The sequence below is a fragment of the Sinocyclocheilus anshuiensis genome, unplaced genomic scaffold (assembly GCF_001515605.1).
Source record: "Sinocyclocheilus anshuiensis isolate Anshui unplaced genomic scaffold, SAMN03320099.WGS_v1.1 scaffold579, whole genome shotgun sequence".
Taxonomy (NCBI): domain Eukaryota; kingdom Metazoa; phylum Chordata; class Actinopteri; order Cypriniformes; family Cyprinidae; genus Sinocyclocheilus; species Sinocyclocheilus anshuiensis.
Window position 1 is genome coordinate 570,679 of NW_015551075.1, and position 24,800 is coordinate 595,478.

Genomic DNA, 24,800 nt, shown 5'->3' on the forward strand with positions numbered 1-24,800 from the left:
TTGTAAGAAAAATATCCATATTCAAAACGTAATAATCACTTTAATGTAGCTTGCACCAACAGTTGTACACGGAAGCAGTTCAGGGAGGATGACGTATGAGGTCGGCGTTGCGCATGCGTGAGTCTCGTGAAAACCAACGTTTGCTAACAGGAGCAAAGGAAGCAAAGTTTCCTTACTTTAGCAAAGGTAAACCAGTCTCCTCTGTGCTTATATCGAAAGCCTCTGACATTCTTCTTTACAAATCCTCGTTTTGTACTTCTAATAAGTGACCGGTGTTTTGTTTTGATCTCTCCCCTGCGCTTCCGCGTTCTTCACTTCTGAGCGGCGCATTCGCAAAGCCGACTTCTTACGTCATCCGCCCGGAACTGCTTCCGTGTAGGACTGTTGGCGCAAGCTACATTAAAGTGATTATTATGTTTTGAATATGGATATTTTTCTTACAAAAACGCATAGATTCGCTACAGGAGGCCTTTGTTCACCCCCCGGAGCCGTGTGAGACACTTTTTTTAATGGATGGGCGCTTTTTATTTAACTTCTTTTGGACTGATGCATGCAACACCCGCTGAGTGGCATTAAACAGCTTGAAAGATCAGTCTGAAAGAAGAAAGTCATATACACCTAGGATGACTTGAGGGTGAGTAATTTATGGACTAATTTTGATTTTTGGGTGAACTAACCCTTTAAGTATATGTGAGAGGAAGTGACGTTCGCTGCTATAAACACCTATCTGAAGACCAGCCAAGTTTCACTTCATATTTCTATATATACTGTGCAGACTGTGAAGTTCCTCGAACCATAACTGCACTACAGATGGTGTCTCAGGTTTCAGAGGGGTGAAAAGAACAACTAAAACCATATACACGCTGCTCCTTACATGCTACACCAGGCCCATTTTATATCACTCTCAGTGCCACAATACCAGACTCTCACATGACACAGTAAAGTTGCTGAAACTGGTGTTTCTCTCAGAGGGAAATATTAACATTCATAGTGGTATGATTATGCAAACTGACTGATTCAACAAACTACGCCACATGCACTGGCAACATGCCGTTTGTAAAGCAATGAGGAAGTTTCTCTGACTTCATGCCTTTGCTGAGAAAAATTTCACTGTTTTTAGGGTTTATAGAGGATCTGCTGTGAATCTGTCTGTGTGAGATGTTTTTTTTTTTTTTGCAAGTAGATTACTGCCAGATAGGGTCCAAAATGAACACTGAATAAAGTGACAAATGTGACAAAATATACAAAGAAAAAAAATGTAAGGAATACATTGAAGGAAACAGAATACATCAACAATGTGTACAAAAATAGCTTAACTACAAGATGGAAATAATTATTAATATGGATTAAAACGAACAAATATGTGCAAATGGGCTCAGAAAAATCTACTTATCATTGACAGATATATGTTCCTGTTTTAAGCATAAACTCACTTTGTTTTAATCAATTTCTCAAAAAAAAAAAAAGAAAAAAGAAAAGTCAAGTCTTCAAATATCTTCATTTGCATCTCATGTAAATGTATCTTGATGAAGGGGAGGAAAATCAGGGTATTTTCCGATCATTCATTTTTAATTTAATATTGAAATCTGAAAAATGAAAAAAACGGCACATTTTTCATTTTTCATTTGTTCAAACAAAACGAAAAATCAAGAATTTGGCTTCATTTTTCGTTTTTACGTTCAGGGATAGAAAACGAATAAGCAACTTGAATATTCGATCTCTACATGTGGGCGGGAATGAAACGCCCCTCTCCACTGATTGGTCAACCAAACATTTAATAGTCCTAAAAAAACATAATAAGAGTCCTTCGCTTCTATGGATTCTTAACGTGTTTATTTCTACTACATTTGATCTCTTTCTCTTCATCAAACAGCCAGATTAACGAATGGCTTGACACAAACCGTACCGAGGCAGAGCCTAGACAGAGCTTTCTTTTGTGTAGGCATAAATTCTACAGTGTGTTGCGCAGCTTTGCCACACAGATTTTGATAGTTAGCTATAATAGATCAGGCGGTGTGCCAAAGGACCAAAGGCTCTGCCTCGGTACAGATTGTGTCAAGCCATTCATTAATCTGGCTGTTAGATGAAGAGAAAGATTAAATGTAGTAGAAATAAACATGTTAAGAATCAATAGAAGCGGATGACTATTATTATGTTTTTTTTTTAGGACTATTATTATGTTGTAATGTTTGGTTGACCAATCAGCTATTAAAGATGGCGCCGTTGTGTGTGAGGTGCCGTCTGTCGCTTGGTGTGGTGTTAAGTTTGTTTATTTTATTTTTAATGTTTTATTCGACGCAGTGTACTTCGCTGGTACTGACATATGACCGTTTATCGCTTTTAAACCTTCAAGTCATTTCAAGCAAACTGCTCAATCAAGCGCAAAACAGCTCTCATTATGTTCCCCCACCCCTACTGATGTCCATTCCTGATTGTCTTCGCCGTTGGCCATGCTCCCTTCCGGCGAGAAAGCGCAGGAGACGACGCGGTAAACGGGGTGGTTTAGCTGTTAAGCTGAAGCTCCTTCTGGCACACCATCGGGAGTTTCAATCTTCACTGGGCCTCAATGCGGAAGGCTCGGACCGGAATCGTTTTATCCACCGGCGCTCTCTGGAACCAGTACGAGAGTGGATTACTCCCTTGTTTCCGACCGCCGCAGTTTCATGCGCGGGTCATTGCTCTACCGGTTTTCGCCGTGGAGGAGTGCACATGGGACATCTCCGCACGCTACCGCGGGCAATGCAGTCAGTGGAGTCCAGCGATAACCCCCTATGGCTAAAGATGGCCTTGATCAACGCCAGATCGGTGATAAACAAAACTTTTATTATCAATGATTTTATTTCTTCCCGTGACTTGGATTTCGTCTTTCTTACTGAAACCTGGCTCACGACTGGGGACTCAAGCCCCTTTTCTGAACTGCTACCTACAAACTGTTCTTTCTTCAATTCTCCTCATACTACGGGCCGGGGTGGAGGCTTGGCCTCCATCTATAAAGACACTTTTCACTGTCACTCTGTCTCTTTTAATGAATACAGCAGCTTTGAATTGCAATTATTTGCTCTGGAACTTTCTGATCCATTCTTGATAGCAGTGATTTACCGTCCTCCAAAATATAACAAGGACTTTTTAACTGATTTTGCAGATTTATTGGGGGAATTCATACCGAAATATGATAAAATTCTAATTCTGGGAGACTTTAATGTTCATGTTTGCTGCACTGATGACCATTTAGCTAAGGATTTCAACAATTTATTACATGCTTTTGATTTAGTTCTACAGGTCAATGTCCCTACCCATCAGCATGGACATACACTTGACTTAGTATTATCGCATGGTTTTTCTCTCTGTGACCTTGAGGTTTGTGAAAATGGTTTTTTCATTTTATTTTTTTTGTAAAGCACATTGGACAACCATGGGTTGTTATTAATGGTGCTATATAAATAAATTTGCCATTGCCATTGCCAATATTAAATTAAAAAATGAATGATCGGAAGATACCCTGATTGAGGAAGATATTCATTTTTGCTGTGCCACGACTTTATGAATTTAAGACTTTCTGCTCCGATTTAAGGTGAATTAAGACTTTTTAAGACCCTGAGTATCATGATTTGGCTCGTTTCGGTATTTCAGTTGTGTGCGGCAGTGTAACTCAAACTGATGCAATATCAGCAAATGTGACAACAAGCTGGAGCAAACAGATAAAACTCACTCTGCAAGATAATTGTGATGGCGATATAAGATAATATCGTGAATATTGATATAATGTTGATGCTCCAGTGTGTATTTGTGTGAGCGCTCTGTGAAGAGCATCAAAGGTTTCTATTTATGATGTGTTTTTGCAGCGTTGAGCAAAGTAGCCAATCACGGACATTTCTGTTGAGCATGTGAACGTAATGACCAATCAGATGTTCCGAATCCACTCAACAGTGTTGAAAACGCTGGAGTTTGTTTAGAGCGACCTCTAAACGAGTTCAGCCAAAGCACATTCATGAATCTCTGCATTATAAGAAAACAACACAATGCAGATAAGAGATTCATTGTGCAGTGTTGTCCGCTTCAGGGATTATAATGGGAGCACTCTATGAACATAATAGACATTGCAAAGTTTCTGGATTGACAACCTTATTTAAATGGTGGATTGAATCCGACAGTGATAAGCAATGTAACGGATGGGGGGAAATAAACTGATACTGTAGCCCATGTCAAAGATCTGTGCATTAAACGCAAACTGTATAGTTTGCATTTAAAGTGTAAATGCAAAGTAATAAATCTTGACACTTGTTCTATGTAATGTTTCGATTTTTCTAGGTAGATTGCACATTTTGTATAATGCAATAGTAGTTATTCAGTAATAGTTCAATAATAAAAAATAATTTTATTTGGATCTATTCCGTTTTACTGAGTATGGAGCACTGAGAAGTGCTGTTGTTTATATATTTATGCTTGAAAGATTAATTTAGCAGTTATCTTTTGAGGCTGCTTATTTGTCACCTATCTTATTGATACCGAGGTATTAGACCCGGTATTGTACCGAAGCCAAAATTGTGGTATCGAGCCAACCCTACTGCTAAATAATTGAACAATCATGAGGTTTAAAAAGTAACGTCTGCATAGAAATGAAAAGAGACACCATGTATATATATATAAAATAATAATATAATAAAACAAAATGTTTGGTAAATATATATAGTTTTTATATCATTTAAATGCATTAAAAATTAATAAATAATCACTTTAAATATTTAATATGTATTTATTATTAATAACTTATTTATACTATTAATAATATTTATTTATTAAATATTAGAATTTTTTTCATGATTTTTAATTTAATTTAAGACTACTTTTGCACCCTGCTGGATGTGTGAAGGTTTCTTACCAGCTTGCTCCTCCATGCTGCTGGTGCTGCCGCCTGGATCCGCAGTCTCTTTGACGTACCAGTACGACGACATATTTCAGGCTGCAAGCTGCCGTGTTATTCGGAAGACGTCTTTTTTGACTGAAGATACATAAAATGCCCCTTCAGGAACAGACTGCATGACATCCATCCATTTGTTTGTCTTCAAAACAAAACACAGAGACAAGTGAAACGTAACCAGACAACATTATGAAGAATGCAACACAATATTGATCATTTTGGAATATTAATTGCATTGCTTCATTAAAGATAAACACTGACTGCATTAAGGTAAATCATAAAACATGTCACAGACTTGTTGCTTTTGACATTAAAGGCAACATGAAATAAAGTTAAACTCTTTTTAATACACATTCCTGGTCTCATTTATTAGTACAGGTAAAAGAAAAAAGAAAAAAACTGTCTTTGTGATCTTCTTCTTTTGAAATGCACTCTTTTAACGGTGCAAGTTGTGTTCTTGTTGAATATCCGTTCTCTCTCAGAAATAGCAGTTTGTGGACAATGTTTTATTTGAATATGAAAATCCAGCAAGGAAGCGACACAACAGGCATCTGAGACTTGCAGTTCCTCGAACATAATGCCACTGCCAATCTTTTTATAGAAGTCCAATGTTAAGGAAGTCTACTGATATTTCGCTTTCAATTATGAGAGCAAGAAGCCAGCCCAATCCATAGGCCAGCTGTCCATTTGACCAGTTCTTCCAGACGTCTACAATCCACTGCAAGAAGCTGGCGCATCCAGCAAAACCCTTTTTCAGAGTGTTGTGCCAGCTGAAGACGTGACTCATTTTTCCTTGGCTTGAGGTCATTGGTCATTTGGTTACAAACAAAACAAGCTTTCTTTTGTGAGTTACAGTAGGCTACATTGAATTTTAACGAGTGACCTCTGCAGCGCTGGTACGACCCGACACATTTTGACTCTCATTTTGTAATTAAATGTTTTGAAAGAATGGACGTGTGTCCCATGAAATCAAGCACACCATAGTAAACATTCAATACCACATTAAAGTATCGAATGGTACCAGTACTTAACTGGCCAGAATTATACTCCAGCTATTAAAGTTTACAACTCTGTTTAGTCAAGCAGAAGACACCGGGGCTAGTTGTCACATACACTGCAGTGATTCTTTCCCACTGTGTGTTTAATTTTAAACTTTTAAGCTGCTTTAGACACAAACTTTAACTGCAAAAATATGAATTATTAAACATTTATATTGTTATCCCCAAATCATTTGGCCCACTGAACACACTCTGGCCCAATAGCAGGTCATGCTGTCACAATATCCTCCTGAGGACCAGAAATTTTTGGGGTGAATTTTTTTTATGTCATTACATTGGTTGGAGCATAAGAAACAAACGGAGAAATTTTTTTTTTGAAAAAAATATATTTTATTCATATTTTAAGTCCTTTGTAGAGAACGCCAGGACTGAGTTATTAAAAAAAAGAATAAAAATAGACATGAAAAGGCATGAATAGCCAAAAACGATGTTTTATTTTTTTCATTCACCAACCAGTTTTTAGGTTTCAGGCTATTTTTAACCAAATTTTGTACAAAGATGATTCTCAATGTTATGAAAGATATAACAGAATGATTTGATATACCATTATGCAATATGTGCGTAAAATGTCCAGAAATTGGTATTCCCATTCTATACAATGTATCTATACACTGCATCTGATTAGCATATTAATGTTCCTGTGTTCCCCCAAAATTCCTGATTAACATGCTGTTTGTCCTGGTGTCCTCTACAGAAGACATGTGAGAAAATGATACCGTTTCATATAACAAAAAACCATATTCCGATTTGAAACCCACAACACTGAGATGTTTTTCTTTTTACGACAAACAATTTGAAAATTTGCCAGATTTAAAGGATAATTACAAAATATTACCATATGAGTGCTAAATTTGACCATTCTGTCAATTCAATTAAAAGACTAAGGAGAGGGAGTGTTTATGATCAAACCTCCAAACATCTGATATCTCTAAAAAAAATCCCTGAATGTGCTCTGTACAGGACATCTAGACTTAAAACTGTGGCATGTAGGGTCTCAGAGAAATTCACTCAAATATAATGTCCTCTACAGAGGACAGAAGTCTATGCCTGGGTCCCAGGCGGATGTACGGGGTAAGTTGTCACAGTGTATGTCACTATATGCAAACTTTAAGCATTAAAACAATCACAAAAACGAAACGATTAATGAACAGCACGAACACTTCAACATGCAAAACCACTGCTAAAAAAACAAACAAACAAACAAACGCACCTATGGACTTCTGACTCCAAACCTCAGAGTTACTGAGATTTGTGGCAACTTCCCCGTGTGACAACTTGCCCCAGTCTCACCTGTTCGTCTGTTTAGCGTATCTCACCTGCACGACGCGCTAGATCTACAAACAAGGCTGTGCGCGTGTTGCGTCGCGAATAACGCAGTTAAGGTGAGTATGCAGAGTCTAGTCAACATCAGAAGATAGTTTAGCGTACTTACCACACACTTGAATACAAGACCTGTGCTGTAAACCGCGGACTAAAGCGGGGCGCCTCTGCTGCTTTCGGTTTGGATTCGCACGGATCACACCACTGATCTCTACTTCCTGATCTGACTCTGAGAGACACACTTTCCTGAGGAGCCGAGAGCCAGTCACAGTCTGCTCCGCCTGCTCTCTGTCGAACCTGCGGGGGATTTCCGTAGACTTCTGCTGTTTCAGGTCATTTAGGTTTGTAGCCCACCTAAAAGTTGTTACAAACCTGTAGGAATGTCTTTCTTCTGCTGAACACAAAAAAAAATATGTCTGGATATTTTATGGAGAAAAAAAAACAAAAACAATGGGGACCAGCAGTTGTTTGGTGACCCACATTCTGTATCATACAATACTGTATCATCTTTTGTGTTCAACAAAAGAAGGAAATTCTTTCTCGTATATTTGTACACGCACAGAAACCTGTTTACATGATTATGTAACATTACATGATTATTAGCGAAATGATTTGCCCTGTTTATATTACCTCGAGCGTCCTCACAAGGCTTGTTTCACTGTATGTGTGTGCACGTGTTCAAACATTTGGCCCTGGGGTGTAGAAACAAACATTAATCTATAGCCTGCAAAAGAGGACACACTAGATCTCCATTTATATACGGCTATTTGTTCAACAATTAGACTTTTAGAGGGGTTCAGAGGGCTTGATTAAAAAAAATAAAAAAATAAAATTAAACTTTTCTTTTTGTAATCTACAAGTCATATTAAAACATTTTTTATAGCCTTCTCTGCTGATTTTCTAAAATATTTTTTCAATGTTTTTATTTTTAAAATGCTAAAAAAACATTTTTTTACAGTTTTCCTCCACTTTTTATGGCCTTTCCTGATACATTCTTTAAATATATTTTTTTCAATGTATTTTTAAAATTCTAAAAATACAAAAATCAAGATGTAGACTGAAATTAAAACCTTTCTTTTCTTTTTTTTTTCTTACAATTTTGCTCTACTTTGTATTGCCTTTTCTGCTGAATTTAGATTTTTATGTATGTATGTCTTAGTGTTATTTTTTATTGATTTTTAAATTTTATTTTCAATGTTTTTATTTTGGAAAAACTGAAAACACACAAAAAATATCAAGATGTGGACTGAAATCATATTTCTTTAACCCCCCTTTCAATAACTATTGTTTTTATCGAAAAGAATACAGGAAAAAAATAAATAAATAAAGAATCAGTATTTTGTATCTAAATCTAAAATGAATCTTGGTTAATTTGATTTAATATATACATACATATTACGTGTGTGTGTTTACTTCTAGTACAACAGATCAAAATGACAAAAAACATGAATTTTTATTTATTGATTGATTCAGCTTTTATTTTTTTTAAATCAATAGCTATTTAATAAGTCAAAGTAAACAATATATTTTAAGCAATAACATTGATTCACCTGTCATAGGATGTGTATGTACATTTAGAAAATTCTAATTATACATTAATATATGCAGGGCAACACACTGTACATATACAGTGCAGAAATGTATTCATCAATTCAGTTTGCATTCAGCATCACAAAGAGAATGTAGTAACAGTTACATCATTTCTGCAATTCTGTTTGGTGCCACTAGTGGAGCAGAGATGACTTAATTAAATTTAAACCTCAGGTTTAAGACGGATTACATGATTATTTATCAAATGCAATCAGAAACTCGGATTTTTACACATAAAAGACTATCCTTGGTAACATATTTAGATTTTAGCTGCCATGACAGGAGACCTTTTAAAACCTCGAAGACGAACTGAACCTCCAAAACAAAAGAAGCAAAGCCTGTGTGGAGGTGAAAATGGTTTGCATGTGAATCTATAGCAATAAAATATATATATTTTAGTAAATACTGAGAGATGATGGATGACTTTGCTTGATAATAAAACATCCGAATTAAATAAAAGTAAAAAAAAAACACAAACTTTCTTTTCAATCTGTACAGCACATCTACATGAAATAAACAGAAAGGAGCTGACGTGAGACTGAAGGTAAAGCCAGAGTTTCTTCATCTGTTGATTGGCAGATCACAGTGTCAGCTGCTCGCGGAGTTTGATAGTGATGGCTTTGACCTCGGTGTACTCTGCCAGCGCATACTCACCCCTGCACACATGCAATATTGATACTCTTAATATTGTTCATGTGAAGGGCATTTGCATGCATAATCACAGGAAAATAACCTTTTCCAACTCTACCCTACTGTATCATATTTGATAAGCAAATTAAATTATCAACACGATCATGACTTTGCTGAAAAACCTGTTGAACACAATCTGCATGCCTTCTGTCGTCTGTTTATACATTTGTAGCAAGTAAAACAATTATATTTTTAGTACTGTAAAATCTTTACTGACTTTTCATAAAGTAAATGTAAGATTAACTTTCATATTGTTAGTAATATTTCAAGATGAACATTAACTGGACTGAAACAACTTAGGTTTACTTGATTATCCATACATCAGGCTTTTGAGGAAGGTTTATTTGTTCGTCTCTCAATCATCACTTTATTGCATTGCATTATATGTTCTGAAACTACAGAGCTTTGATCACTAAGAATTTAAATATCATCTTTTATATTATTATTTATATCATTTGATGTCAGTAGCCTGCTATACTGTTATAAAGATCTCCTTGATTTACATTACTACTTTTTGTTCATATAAATATCAGCATATGCATCAAATTGCATATTTTTGCTCCGTTTTGGCCTCTGAATAAAACAGGTGTTTTTTCCTCGAGTTTGAGCTCCGTATTCTCACTATATCAAACTGTTTAATTGTAGGATCAGATCAAGAGGGTGGAAGATGGTCGTGAAAATCAAAAGCTACGGTGCACAGATCTCTGCTAACACTAAAAGTAGATCTCAGGGAAACAAAACGATTAATAGAAATGCATGTTCACATGATTAGACTGCAATGAGTGGAGGTAAAGACAGCGGCACTCACAGCTCTCGGCCGTTTCCTGACATCTTGAAGCCTCCGAACGGAGCTTGAGCATGTAAGGCGTTGTAGCAGTTCACCCTGGAGAACAGAAAGAGACGTGACCTTTGACCTCTCCTGGTAAATATCAGCTATCAGCAAAAGGCCAAACATCACCACCTGGTGGCCAATTCATACATTTAGGTCAGAGAGGACACAAAACTATGCATGTTTTATTATGTATTATAATGATATATTAGTGCTGTCAAACGATTAATCGCGATTAATCGCATCCAAAATAAAAGTTTTTGTTTACATAATATATGTGTGTGTTGTGTATATTTATTATGTAAATACACACACATGCATGTATATATTTAAGAAAAATATGTTACGTTTATATATTAAGTATCTTTATATATGATATAAATTATATGAATGTAAATATATACATGTAAATATTTACAAAATATATGCTGTATGTGTGTTTATTTATATATACATAATATACGCAATACACACATATATTATGTAAAAAAAAACTTATTTTGGATACGATTAATCGTGATTAATCGTTTGACAGCACTATTATATATATTTATACATTACATAATTATGTATATATTAATATATACGTGCGTGTGTTTGTATACACTGCCATTGAAAAGTTTGGGATCAGTAAGATTTTTTATATTTTTTTCATGTAAAGTCTCTTCTGCTTACTAAGGCTGCATTTATTTGCAGAAAGAAAACACTAATATTGTGAAATATTATTGCAATTTAAAATAACGCTTTTCTATTTTAATATACTTAAAAATATCATTTATTTCTGTGATGCAAAGCTGAATTTTCAGCATCATTCCTCCAGTCTTCAGTGTCACATGATCCTTCAGAAATCATTCTAATATGCTGATTTATTATCAGTGCTGGAAACAGCTGTGCTTTACTATCACTTTTCATCAATTTAACACATCCTTGCTGGATAAAAGTATTATTTTTTTTTTATTATTGTCTTTTCATTTCAAGTTTTCTTTTTTATTTCTATAATTTTGTGCACATCTCCTTCATAGGCGGAGTTTGGATTGATTTTGCCAGAGCTATTAATAAAACAAATATGTTCACATTTTCTTTGTATAATCTTATTATTTTAATGAGTAAGTTAAGGCTAAATTATTTTTAATTAACGTTTTTAAAAAGAAGCTCTATACTCTCGCGACTCGCTTGGACTCCCTTCTCGTTCTGTTCCCGCTTTAGCCTGCAGAGATATGCTAAATAAACAAAATGGATATTTGTCGTTTTTTTTAATAAACCCACAACTAAAAGAGTGGAGGTCTCTAACTCTGACACTTACAATATTTATTATGACACAGCAAAAGAGGCGGATTCTTCTACATTAGGTAAAATATACGTTTTTATTCCACTCTTTGTATAGCCTACCAGTCATTGTTAATTGTAAATGTATCTTAAATGAAGAAGAAATTAATAATTGAAATGTAAAAAATATTGTATATACGGTATGTAAAAAAAAAAAAAAAAAATTGGAGCTCGTGGTCTGCCGGTAGGTGCCCCCCCTTTATTAGAGTAATTATTATTAAATTAGATTGCCTTATACTGTTCATTCTTCTCTGTAAGATATCAGTATTAAAAACCCATATTGGTCAACCACTAGATGTTGTATTTATTTTGATTAGTGTAAAGGTGTGTATTTTTCTAGTGTAAAAGAATTGAACAGCAAGAGTCTCTGACCAGACGGTTCCAGCCTCCAGTGCCGCAGACACGCTCATGGCGCGATGGACGTCCCGCGTGAAGACAGCCGCCGTCAGGCCGTACTGTGAGCTGTTGGCTCTGTCGATCACCTCCTCCTGCATCTTAAACTTCATGATGCACTGAACTGGCCCAAAGATCTGCAAAACACACACATCAGCGCAACACTAATCTACAGGGGCTTACAGGAATAGTGCAGGGATAATGAGCATTACGCCATTATTCATTCACTCGCACGTCATTCCAAAGCTGGACGCTCTTGGTTTTTATGAGAAAAACTAAAGGAGCTTGTTTCCATTCAACAACAGTTCATTATGATCACGTCTTTCAAGCTCCAAAAAGGACAAAAAATAAAACATAAACGCACAAGGTTATCATATGACTTCAGAAGTCAAATACTTTTATGAGACTTTTATGGTGTTTTTTGTCCTTTTTGGAGCTTGACAGACGTGGTCATATGAGCGCTTGTGGTACAGAAAAGAGCCGAATGAAGATTCTTCAAATCTCATTTAATGTGCATTGAAAAATAAAACAGCAGATAGGGTTGGAATGACATGAAAATAAAAAAAAGGTTTAGGTCTCTTTTGCTGTTAGATGCATATTTTTTAGTCATTCAGCTGAGAGGATAAAGCAGAATGTCTTTATATCAGCAACAGCAAAATGGGAGAATAACTATGCCTTACTTTAAAAGGAAATATTATAGATTTATATTATTATTATAATGTTATTGTTGCTGAAACTATGTATATATATACCGCATGATTGGATAAAAATGAACGAAATGTTTAAAGTTAAATATGTATATTTAAATATAAAAAATGTATCGAAATGTATAAAAAAACATAAAAATTGGTATATATACTGTATGATTAGAAACATGAAAATTTTAAGTTAAATATTTTAATATATAAAATAAATATTTAAATATATAAAAATGTTAAGAATGTATAGAAATAAAAACATAACAATTGGTATAATATGGATTTATATTATTATTATTATTATTGCTGCAACCGTTGACATACTGAATGATTAGAAACATGAACGAAATTTCAAATTTAAATATATATTTAAATATTTTTAAATACAATTATATATACATATATAGATAGATAGATAGATAGATAGACTGATAGATAGACTGATAGACTGATAGATAGATAGATAGATAGATAGATAGATAGATAGATAGATAGACTGATAGACAGACAGATAGACAGATAGATAGATAGACTGATAGACTGATAGATAGACTGATGGATAGATAGATAGACAGACAGACAGACACACATAGAGTTGATCACAGGTCTATAATAGCACAATCATCCAGCAGGGGGCACTACAGGACATTAATTCAGATTTCTGTCACCTAAAGATCTCTATGGGTAGCTCAGAATTAAGGTTATGTAAATTAACCTAAGATAAATTACCTCCCATTAATTTTTTTTTAATATTTAGGGTTCACTGAATACTCTGACCAGTAACACACACACACACACACACACATATATTGTGTGTGTGTGTGTGTGTGTGTGTGTGTGTGTTGGGGGGGAGATTCTTTCATCTAAATAGGACAACTGTAGGTTTTTAAATAAGGAAAAATATTTTTGTAATTTTAAGGGGGGAAAAAATACCAATTTAAATAAAAATTCACATTTAAATTTTAACAATTGTATTACACCTGCCCTACATGTAGCTGTGTTTCCATATGTTTTACTATTGAAAGTGCACATACATGAAAGTGCACAGAGGAGTGTCGTACCTCTTCTTTGGCAATACGCATGTGGTCTTTGACATCAGAGAAGATGGTGGGATGGATGAACAGACCTCTGTCCTCCACCGCACAGCCTCCGCACTCCAGCGTCGCCCCCTCCTTCTTCCCACTGGCCACCAGCTCCAGGATCTTATCAAACTGATGCTGGTCGATCTGACCGAAGAGCAGAAATACATTAGAAATCTGCATAGAAGAAGAGAAATGACTCACAAGTTAACATACGTAGCTCACCTGCGGCCCGTGTGAGGTTCGTGGCTCCATAGGGTCTCCGATAGCTATATTTTTGGCTCTTTCGACACTGAGACGCACAAACTCGTCATAAATTGGCTCTTCCACGTAGACGCGTGATGCAGCGGTGCACGCCTGACCCTGGTTGAAGAACGAGCCCTTCTGCGTCTCCTCCACCGCCGACTGCACTGCACACACATACACACACACTTTATACAACACACTTACTCTTTTCCCATGTTTTGTTTGTTTCTGCGCAACTGCAGTGCATTACGCAGCGGTGCCGATGTTCATGCTTAGATTCATTTGTAAACTTGATAACATCATGCATTATACCATTACACCCTTTCTGGAGTTTAATGAGCTGTGCATTGGCGTAAATCTGGGTTTGTGTGCAGATGTGAACATGCATGATAATAGACGCGAGTGAAGCAGCGAGTTCACAGCTGCACGGGTGGTCTGGAGTATTGCAACATCACTGGGGCTGAATAAACTTCAGCCAAAAAAAGCCTAACCCCTTTAGAAGTACAACCCGCACCACAATCAAATGCACTCGAATGAACTTAAATCACTGTATATTAGTCTAATATGTACTGTGTTTAGCCGCTTAACCCTATAAAGCCTACTGTGTCATATTTGATATATATACAGTACTATGCAAAAGTCAGGCCAATAGTATTTTCACCCAAAAAAAAAGTAAATAAAAAGGTTTTAAGCCAGTTATTTCTATCTTTTGCTGTAGTGTATCAGTAGGAAATATCAGTTTACATTTCCAAACATTCCTTTTACCATTAATTGTAATAACCCAGTGAGATTTTTGTATGCACAAGGAGTCTGACGACAGCCAGTGCTGCACACAGAGATCTGATCTCAGCATCATCATCCAGTCCGTCTGCGATTACATGAAGAAACTGAAAAATCTGAGACAGACTAAATCTAGAAGAACTGTGTCAAATATATAGAAGCCTTTAGGCTTGTCAGGGTAATTAAGTAATTTACATTTATGCATTTGGCAGACGCTTTTATCCAAAGCAACTTACATTGCATTCAAAGTATGCACTTTATCAGTTCATGCATTCCCTGGGAATTGAATCCATGACATTGCTATAGCATGCTGAACTGTCTGAACTACAGAAAGACCTGTCAAAAATGTCTGAATGTCATTGCATTAGATGAAAAATGACAAATGCACTCAGATGCTGCAGAAGCTTCACTACACTTAATATTCTGAAATCAAGATGCATTTACTTTAGAAGCATAATGACATACAATATTAAGTTTTGTTTGCTGAAAAATGTATCAAAACTAAGTGAGATGGGGTAAGAAAAATAATCTTAATTCATAGGAAAAACAAGATTATTTTTCTTGCCCCATTGGCATATTATTTTTGTTGTTGTAATTTTTAAGCAAAAAGTCACTTAGTTTTGATAAATTTTTCAGCAAAAAAAACTTAATAGTACATGTCATTATGCTTCTCAAGTAAATGTATCTTGATTTAAAAATGTTTAGATATTTGTAATGGAAAACAAGACAAAATACTATTAGTAGTAAGGAAATCATTTTTTGCAACGTTTCTTTTCATTGCCATTTTTGATCAGCTGGTGTTTTGCTGATTTTTAGTGGATGTATAAATTAACTATGAACATGTTCCACTAATGAGCCACAAACACTAAATCTTTTGCATTATCATTTAAAACCTGACAAATTGGTTTTATACCTTACTAAGGTTTCAGATCATGTTCATTTGAAGGAATATATTTAATTAAATCAATTACAATATTATTCTGATCGTATATGCAAAAATGAGTAATGTTGTATTATAACAGTGCAATATTTGAATTCGTTTTCATTTTAATACATTTGATAAAAAAATGCATTTTTAAAGATGCACAATTTTTTTGTTTTCATCGCAACCCTAAAATACCATAGAATAGTACATTTAGATTTCAATTTTTGAATCTAGCAAATATACTAGAAGAAAACAATCCAAAAGAGAGACACAATTCATTTCAATCCATTCTTTGTTTTTTTATTGTATCTATTTATATATGTATTCATTTTATTTTTTATTCTAATTTATTTGTGTTATTTTGTTTCATTTCATAAAAAGTAGCAAATTATGCAACAACAACAACAAAAAAAGCTCAATGCCACAATGGATCAATGAAAATCAAATATTCCAGAGAGCCATGCAATACTTTATTATACCCCTAACAAACTTGCAAATGCTTGATTAACGTGTGCTGTTTTCCTATAAAATGAATGCACTTGGTTTTTGTTTTCTAATGCAATGACATTCAGACATTTTTTTAAGTGTCTCTTACGTGTCTAAATACTTTCCCCTCTTTTAAATAGAGACCTGCAGCTCTTCATTTGGGAGGATACTGCACATATCGCTCCCATTCCCTGTTTTTCCCAGCGTGGTCATTATTGTCTGAGCGGTGGGATCTGGAAAACCACATCACTCACGGTCTGAGTCAGCAAACACAATGCAGGGGTTCTTCCCTCCCAGCTCCAGAGTCACTCTTTTCAGGTTGCTCTTGGCCGCCGCCGCTTTGATCAGCTGGCCCACCTGAACACAAACACAGCGCAGGACAATAACCAGAGCGCTCACTAATGATGCCTCCACAAGCCGCTCTGCTTGTATGTGATTTATGAATATCAGCTGGTTTGTTATATAGATAATGATGAGGAAACTTGCCCAAAACAGCAAAGCGCTTTGAAGCATTACAGTTCAAAGCACCGAGATTCAGCTCACATGAACAATGTTGGTCTTTACCTACAGCACTGATATATGAACAAAATGGTTTAACAGTATTTGAGGTGTGACACAACATTTCCAGGGGAACTAAATCTTAACGTGACATCTCAAATGTATCTGGTAATCTTCTCGGCAATCTAAGTGGCTCATATGGAAATAAATAAATAAATGTTCATATAAAATGTATTTCAAAATACACCAAAAATTGTGAAGATATGAAAAAAAAAAGCAAAGATATACACTGAAAAAAGATGTAGTATTTATACACTGAATTAGACATCAACTTTATATATATATATATATATATATATGTGTGTGTGTATTTTTATATATAAATTTGTAACAAATTTACAATATATTTGCATTGAATTAACAACATTTTGAAGTACAGAGACAAAAAATAATTATATATATATAATTTACAATTTACACATTTTATTTTAGATATATTTTCAATTTAAATATATTTCTGTTAGCCAGAATATATTTAAAAAAATGCACTGGAAGACCGTAAATGTATTTTCATGCCGTTCAGAGTACATTTTGGCATTTCAAGGTCTAAATAAAATATATTTTTAATTTAAAAAATATATTTCTCTAAGCTGCACTGCTAACCATATTTATTTAAAATGTATATTTTTTGGCAGAAAAAAAAGACTCTTACTGTGTCAATAACTGCATTTGTGTCACTCAAATGTGTCTCTTCATCTCTGCATTTCTCTTAAGACTTTGAGCAATATGATTTTGCTGAGCTTATTCCCATCATTTCCTCACCTCTGTAGAGCCTGTAAATGCCACTTTGTCGATGTTCATATGACTGGCGATTGCCGCTCCAGCCGTTGGTCCAAACCCAGGTACGATATTCACGACTCCAGGTGGAAAACCAGCCTGTATGACATGATGGAAAGAACAGGCTTTATTTGTATTATTTATAAAAACATGCAAGCTTAATACTTAATACTTTCCTCTAAAGGAGGAGGCATGAATAGGTCAAAAAATTGCCCACGGGGACAGAGACAGCAAGACTGCTGATGTACACAAAGAGATGCTTTTCTTTTGAGGATTTAAACCACATTGATCTCATTCATAATGATGAAGACATAAATCATCTCTTTTTTAGATACAGACGGCTTCAATAGAAAGCGACTGAAGGCTTGCAGCTGCAGTTTAGTCCATGTCATGTCATGTGTCCTGCTCTCTTTGAAGAATTAAACATGATAATTAGAGCGTTTTGTATAAACAGCAACAACTCATTACACACAATGTCATTTTGTAATACAGCCAGGTTCCCAACCGGGTTTATACCCCTCTAAGGTTGCAATTCTTGTTCAAATGATGGAATAAATATATTTAATTTATTTAATTACTAATTTTTTCATATAAGATCAGATAGCGTAATGTTGTATTGTAATAGTGTAATATTTTGAGTAGTTTTTATTTGAGTGCATTTTATTTTTATTTTTTTACATTGTAACTTTAAAAAAACTAATAGTACCTTTAGATTTTATAAATTTATGAATCTAGCAGACAGCCTAACTTTTAGCCACTGTTATGTGTTTTTTTTTTAATATATGTTTTATTTTATTATATCTTTTATTTGATAAAAGTAACAAATTATACAAAAATATGTTTTATTTTATTTTTATATTATTTTATTTATTTTTATATTTTTTATTTACTTATAAAAAGTAACAAATTATAAAAAATGTGCAACAAATTACACAAAAATTTGCTTTATTTTATGCTATTGATTTTTTCTTTATTTTATTTCATTTTATAAAAAGTAACAAATTATACAAAAATATTTGCTTTATTTTATATTTTATTCATTTTTTAAAGTAACAAGTTATACAAAATATTTGCTTTATTATTATATTTATTTTGCTTTATTTTGCTTTATTTTATTTTATAAAAAGTAACAAATTATACAAAAATAATTGGCTTAGTGTTACAATGGACCAATCAGAATCAAGTATTCCAGAGACCAGTGTAATACATTATTATATTACACTGGAGTGCACAAAACCTCTGCCAAACATTAATTTGGCATCATAATCCAGATCCATCATGAAGCCACAGTTGGGAAACACTGGCTTACAAAATCTGGGATGCGAGAAAGGCAATGCTGATGCAATCAATCATCAATGTCCATGTGAATAAAATCTACTCAACAAACGAGAATGCCAAAGCAAAGCAATCCCATGAACCCCCGCTGCCCCCTCACCTCCTTTATGAGTGCTCCGACGTGAAGAGCCGTCAGTGGGGTCTGTTCAGCCGGTTTAATGACCACCGTGTTCCCGCAGGCCAAAGCCGGCGCGATCTTCCACGTAAACATCAGCAGAGGGAAGTTCCACTACAAATACAGAAGGCATTAAAACCGATTACGTTAAGGAATAGTTGACAACGGATTGTTGAATTACTAGAAAATAATGCACACCCGAGGTGGTACCGTATTTCGCGGAGTGGCCGTTCCACCTCAGGTGTGCATTATTTTCTAATAATTCAACGGACCGGAGTCAATTATTCCACTTATACTACGGTTACCCCGAGCCAATCCTCCCTATACGCAAAATACGCAAGCTGCGTGGGGCCCCTGAAACACCAGGGGGCCCCCTTGCTCTCAAAGATGATTTAATTTTAGTTTCGTTTTTGAATTTGGCCAGCGGTTATGAAAACATGAATGATCATTTCTTTTAATGCTGTGCGCTGTCGCCCTTTCTATGTAAAAATCAGTCAAATCATGTAATGTGAATGTCGTACAGTCTTGCTCGAGACTAAAAAACAAGTTGAAAGCATACCGAGCCGCGGAAGAGACACCGTTTCTCACCGTTTCACACGGACACACCGTTTTTTTCCATTGTCCAATCGAATGAATGGAGAGGCGGGACTACCGTTGTGGTGACGGAAGTTTACAGTTGCTTGGAATGTCCGGAGACTGCAATGATGGAGGAGAAACTTTTGGTGGCCGTTGCGGGTTACCCGGAGTTTCTGCTAATATGACAGTTTACTTAACAGCAAACCAAAGATTTTAGAGCGCTCGCGCTATAATCCTTGATTAGACTGACAGGACAGCTGATTCGGTGGTTGCCTAGCAACATAAAAAACCCCGCAGCGTACTACTCTTTTCTAAATTAAAAAAAGTCAATCAAAAAAAGGCAGTGCAGTGCGCCTTGCATTTTCAAACATGAAAAAAATGCATTCTGTCTGATTCGGGGCCTAATGCAGTTCAGCTGAAGTGCCTTGAAATGCTCAGCATTATTCAATGTGTTGATGTAATTTCAAATAAAACAGGAAGACAGGGTGGTACATAATGATCAGCCCCTCCCCTTTTGTGAATAGCCAATAGTGTTTCGTTTATATCACAGCTCGCCCAGAGCCGTCGGTTGAGCTCGGTAAAGCCACATTTGACAGCTTATGACAGGTACAGTGTAATACAGGGGTGTCCACACTCGGTCCCTGAGGGCCACCGTCCTGCAGAGTTTAGCTCTAACTTGCCTTAACACACCTGCCTGGATGTTTTTGGCATGCCTGGCAAGACTCTGATTAGCTGGTTCAGGTGTGTTTGATTAGGGTTGGAGCTAAACTCTGCAGGACACCGGCCCGACTGAGTTTGGACACCCCTGGTGTAATAGATTACCCCTTCAGATTCACTATACTGTACAACTGCTACTAATGCCGGAACAGACTGCGGCGGTTTGCCTCACACAACGCAAAACCAGACCTAATTCGCCCCAATAGAAAGCATATATACACTGAATCTGATCCCATCTGATTACACTGAGTCTGAATCTTTCCCTATCCCTAGTGCACAATGTGCAGCAGCGTCTCTAATAATAATAGCGAAACTGTACGTTCACCTGCTTCAACAACAGCGCCGTTATTACCTCCCTAGTGAGAAATGTCATGTAGATTTAAATGTGCTAAATGTTTTTACTGATAAAATCGTCAGAGCAGCGCTGACAGCACGTTTCTGTGCGAGTGTGTGTCTAGTATCCACCGTATTTTTCCCGTAAGACTGGGCACAGCCATTTGTAATTTTTATGTGTCTGGCTTCCGGTGTCATCCGTGTACAGCAATTTTTTTACTCTTCAACAGTTACGCTATAATGCTACTGCAAAAACGGAAGTTCAAAGAAAATTCGAAAGATGGCTGTGCACTTGTTTCTCTGACGCATAAAATTAAATAAACAAACAAATGTACATCAGTAAAGCTGTACTAGTTTGATTACAGTCTGAATGCTACTGAACTGGGATTGTTTTTCGAAACAGCAAACAAAGAAATTGAGTGCTGCGGCCTGTGGGTGTTCCTGTGTGGTTGTTATGCGGTATCTAGAGTATTATGTGTAATTGAGGCTAAAAAAAGAAGCAGAAAAAGCTTGTGAAAAAAGTGTGGCATGCACATTGAAGGTACCTCAGCCGTCTTTCAATACAAAAACACACCATCAAGTCTAATTGGTGTTCTTTGTTAAACTAGTTACATAAATATGTACACAAATCTCTTGTTTACTAGTAGAGTATCTTTTTGGATGTTGTCATGGCAATTAACCATGTTTCTGGATTGCATTTTCACTTTTCTTATTTTTCTTTCTGAGTGACTCATGTGAACGCTGAATGCCAGCGTTGCTTTCTCTAATTACCACCAAACCAATTCCAAATATGAATAATGGCTTTATGATATAATCTCCAGTGTCTATCAACAGTTTGTGCTTTGTTTCCAAAGCAACGTAAGACAATAAAAAGGCATTTTCATTTATGAAATAAGATTCTTGGAAATCCTGATTTGATAATTGATTTGTTGGATTTTGTAACTTACGAAAATTGAGACAATATGGCGTATCAACGATGACACTTCAAACAAGCCCTTTAATTATGATAACTTTGTTTATTATTATTAGAACAAAGATGACTCCCCTATGGATGTAGGGCATTCAATTAAACTAGATAGATTGTTTTAAAAAGGTATTGGCAAAAATTTTGCAAAATTCACTGTCACAATGTTTGGGTTTTCTTTGTGGTTTCTAGGGTGTGAATTAAATTCAGAATTAATTAAGCTTTGTATAATTTTTTTTACCCTAGGTTGTTGGGTGGTTGCTAGGGTGTTACATAACATTCATAATTTTGAAACCAGTCAGAACACCCTAGCAACCAATCTAAAAACCCTAGCAACACCCCAACAACCACCTAGAAATGGCACTGCAACCACCCACATCTCCTTAGCATTGTGGTGGCCTACCCGAAACGCCCTAGCAACCACTCTGAATAACCTAGTAAGCAACTAACAACCACTCAGAAAACCCTAGCAACACCCTAACAACCACCTATAAATGCCATTGCAACCATCCACAACACCTTGGCGATCTACCACCTAGAAATTCCCTAGCAACCACTCAGAACACCCTAGAATACTACCCAGAAAACCTAGCAACATCCTAGCAACCACTCAGAAAACCATAGTAACACCTCAATTAAGGTGACAGTATTAAACAGGATTCAAACAGATTTATTTACCTTTATTTATTTAGGTGGTTGCCAAGTTGTTGCATTCCATGCATAACTTGTACTGTCTGTAAGCTCCCACCCTAGCAATCACCTAGTGGCTATTCCGAACATCCAAGCAACCACCTTGTAATGCCTTAGCAACCGCTCAGAAAAGCCTAGCAACCTACCACCTAGCAACAACCTAGCAACCACTCTGAAAATCCTAGAACCCACCTGTAAATGGCATTGAAACTACCTACATCTCCTTAGAATTGTGGCAGCCGACCACCTACAAAAACTACCAGCAACCACTCAGAAAACCCTAGCAACCACCTAGCAACACCCCAGCAACCACCTGTAAATGGCTTTGCAACCACCCACATCTCCTCAGCATTTTGGCAGCCTACTACCTAGACATGCCCTAGCAACCACTCAGAACACTCTAGATACCACTCATAAAAGCCTAGCAACACCCTAGCAACCACTCAGGAAACCATAGCAACACCTCAGATAAGGTGACAGTATTAAACAGCATTCAAACAGATTTCTTTTAATTTATTTAGGTGTTTGCTACAGTGTTGCATAGCAACCACCTAGCGACCATTCCTAGCAACCACCGAATATTGCCTTAGCAACCATTAAGAACAGCTTAGCGACCATTTAGTGATGTCATTGTATATTCTATTGAATACACACTTTAGGTATATAATCAGACTACTTTTTGATTACTTTTAGATTACTTTTGACCTAACTCGTTTATCACATTGATTTAAATAGGATAATCTTGTACCATATTGATATAAAAATAGGTTTCCCAAACTTGGGTTCGTGAAGGAACTGCAGGGGGTTTCAAAATAAAACATACTAAAAAAAGATGAAATACTTTGTTTAACTGCATGTCATGTAACCATTAACCAACATCAGAGAATCATGTGTTACTTAATTCTTAAATTATTACCTTAAAATCTCAGGGTTATATCAAGTAAATATATTAGGTGAAAGAGGTTTGGCTGACAAAACAAAAAACAAACCAAAAAAAAGTTTGGGAATTCCTTCATTACATATAAAAAAGAAATAACATGAATTTGTGCATTTTACTGTGTTTGAAAGACAAAAGCCTTCCAAAGACATAGTAATACATGGTTAAATAATCCACTGATAATTCAAATAAAATGAATGTGCTCATCAGTAGTTAATGCAATGTTGAAATGTTAAGAAAACACTTCATAAAATTGAAAATCCAGTGGTCAAATATTATAATTATGAATCATTTATTTCTAGTGTATGAATAATATGTAATCATGTAATCAATAAAAACTAGCTGTAGTCTGTTTATGAGTATTTTAAAATGTAATATAATCTAATTACAAGTACTTCTTTTTTTGGAATCTGGTTACATAATCCAGATAACCTGTAATCAGTTACTACCCAGCTCTGTGTATCTGTACAGTTTTTTAGCGTGTATTGAGATCTTTGGTGGGCGTATGGGAGATATTTAATTACAAGAGAGTTGAATCACACTTTCGTTTCATAGCTCACGGTCACACTGCTTTCTTGTAATTGGAATTAGTGAGGATTTAAATCTTCACAAAAGATCCCCAGAGCACCAATAGAGTGACGTCAAGAGAGAAAACAGCCTCTGGACAGTAAGGAAACCAAATAAGGCCTTGTGGTTTCAGAGAGTCGCGAGCTTTCATAAACATTCATAAGCTTCAATGGCACGTGAGATCATAATACAGTGTGCTGTCTGCGAGAGGGAGCGGTGTATTTGTGTTCGTCTGCGTGTGTGTGTGTGAGTGTGTGTCTCTTTATCCAAGGTGTTTCCTTACATGCATCTGAAAGACTCTAGACAGGCGTTGGCTACAGTATATAAACAAAACCATCATGTATGTGTGATTCGGCGCTCACAGGATCCTATTGTGTTTATGATCTAAACCGTGTCCAAATATGCTTCTTATTTACATTATCTGTTTAAATGCCAATACTGTCAAATTCACAAATGAAGTGCCTTTTACAAGTATTTGAGAATAGGATTAATCAAATAATAAAGCAATTTCATGCTTTATTGCTTATATAGATTACCGTTGTCATACTACAAGCTATTTATAATCGGATGTAGTTAATCTAAAGCTTACACTACAAGCTACTAACAAAATGTACAGACAAGTTTATTTACTTGCATAAATTGATAATAATATAAATGTTTCTTGAGCAGCAAATCAGCATTAGAATGATTTCTGAAGATCATGTGACTCTGAAGACTGGAGTAATGATGCTGAAAATTCAGCTTTTATCACAGAAATAAATTACATTTTAATGCATTTCAAATAGAAATCAAAAAACATTAAATATATTAAAATATGCATATTAAATATGCATTAAAATGCATCATTCAAAATGAACTATATATATATATATATATATATATATATATATATA

The 24,800-nt window shown here is 35.6% G+C and overlaps 2 protein-coding genes across 2 annotated transcripts in view; both read right to left on the reverse strand.

Annotated features, from left to right (window-relative positions):
• The window catches only part of LOC107662317 (leucine-rich repeat serine/threonine-protein kinase 1-like), a 109,504-nt gene extending 101,929 nt beyond the window's left edge, over positions 1–7,575 (reverse strand). The window contains exons 1-2 of the mRNA XM_016452303.1: positions 7,409–7,575; positions 4,880–5,060 (exon numbers count right to left, since the gene is read on the reverse strand). Coding sequence (XP_016307789.1) covers positions 4,880–4,952 — 73 coding nt within the window. The 5' untranslated portion in view covers positions 4,953–5,060; positions 7,409–7,575. The remainder of the gene's footprint in view (positions 1–4,879; positions 5,061–7,408) is intronic.
• Positions 7,576–8,851: 1,276 nt separating this feature from the next.
• LOC107662254 (aldehyde dehydrogenase family 1 member A3-like) overlaps positions 8,852–24,800 on the reverse strand; it is a 25,927-nt gene continuing 9,978 nt past the window's right edge. Inside the window, exons 6-13 of the mRNA XM_016452201.1 lie at positions 19,109–19,237; positions 17,659–17,772; positions 16,593–16,695; positions 14,127–14,311; positions 13,884–14,048; positions 12,104–12,261; positions 10,385–10,459; positions 8,852–9,542 (exon numbers count right to left, since the gene is read on the reverse strand). Coding sequence (XP_016307687.1) covers positions 9,467–9,542; positions 10,385–10,459; positions 12,104–12,261; positions 13,884–14,048; positions 14,127–14,311; positions 16,593–16,695; positions 17,659–17,772; positions 19,109–19,237 — 1,005 coding nt within the window. The 3' untranslated portion in view covers positions 8,852–9,466. The remainder of the gene's footprint in view (positions 9,543–10,384; positions 10,460–12,103; positions 12,262–13,883; positions 14,049–14,126; positions 14,312–16,592; positions 16,696–17,658; positions 17,773–19,108; positions 19,238–24,800) is intronic.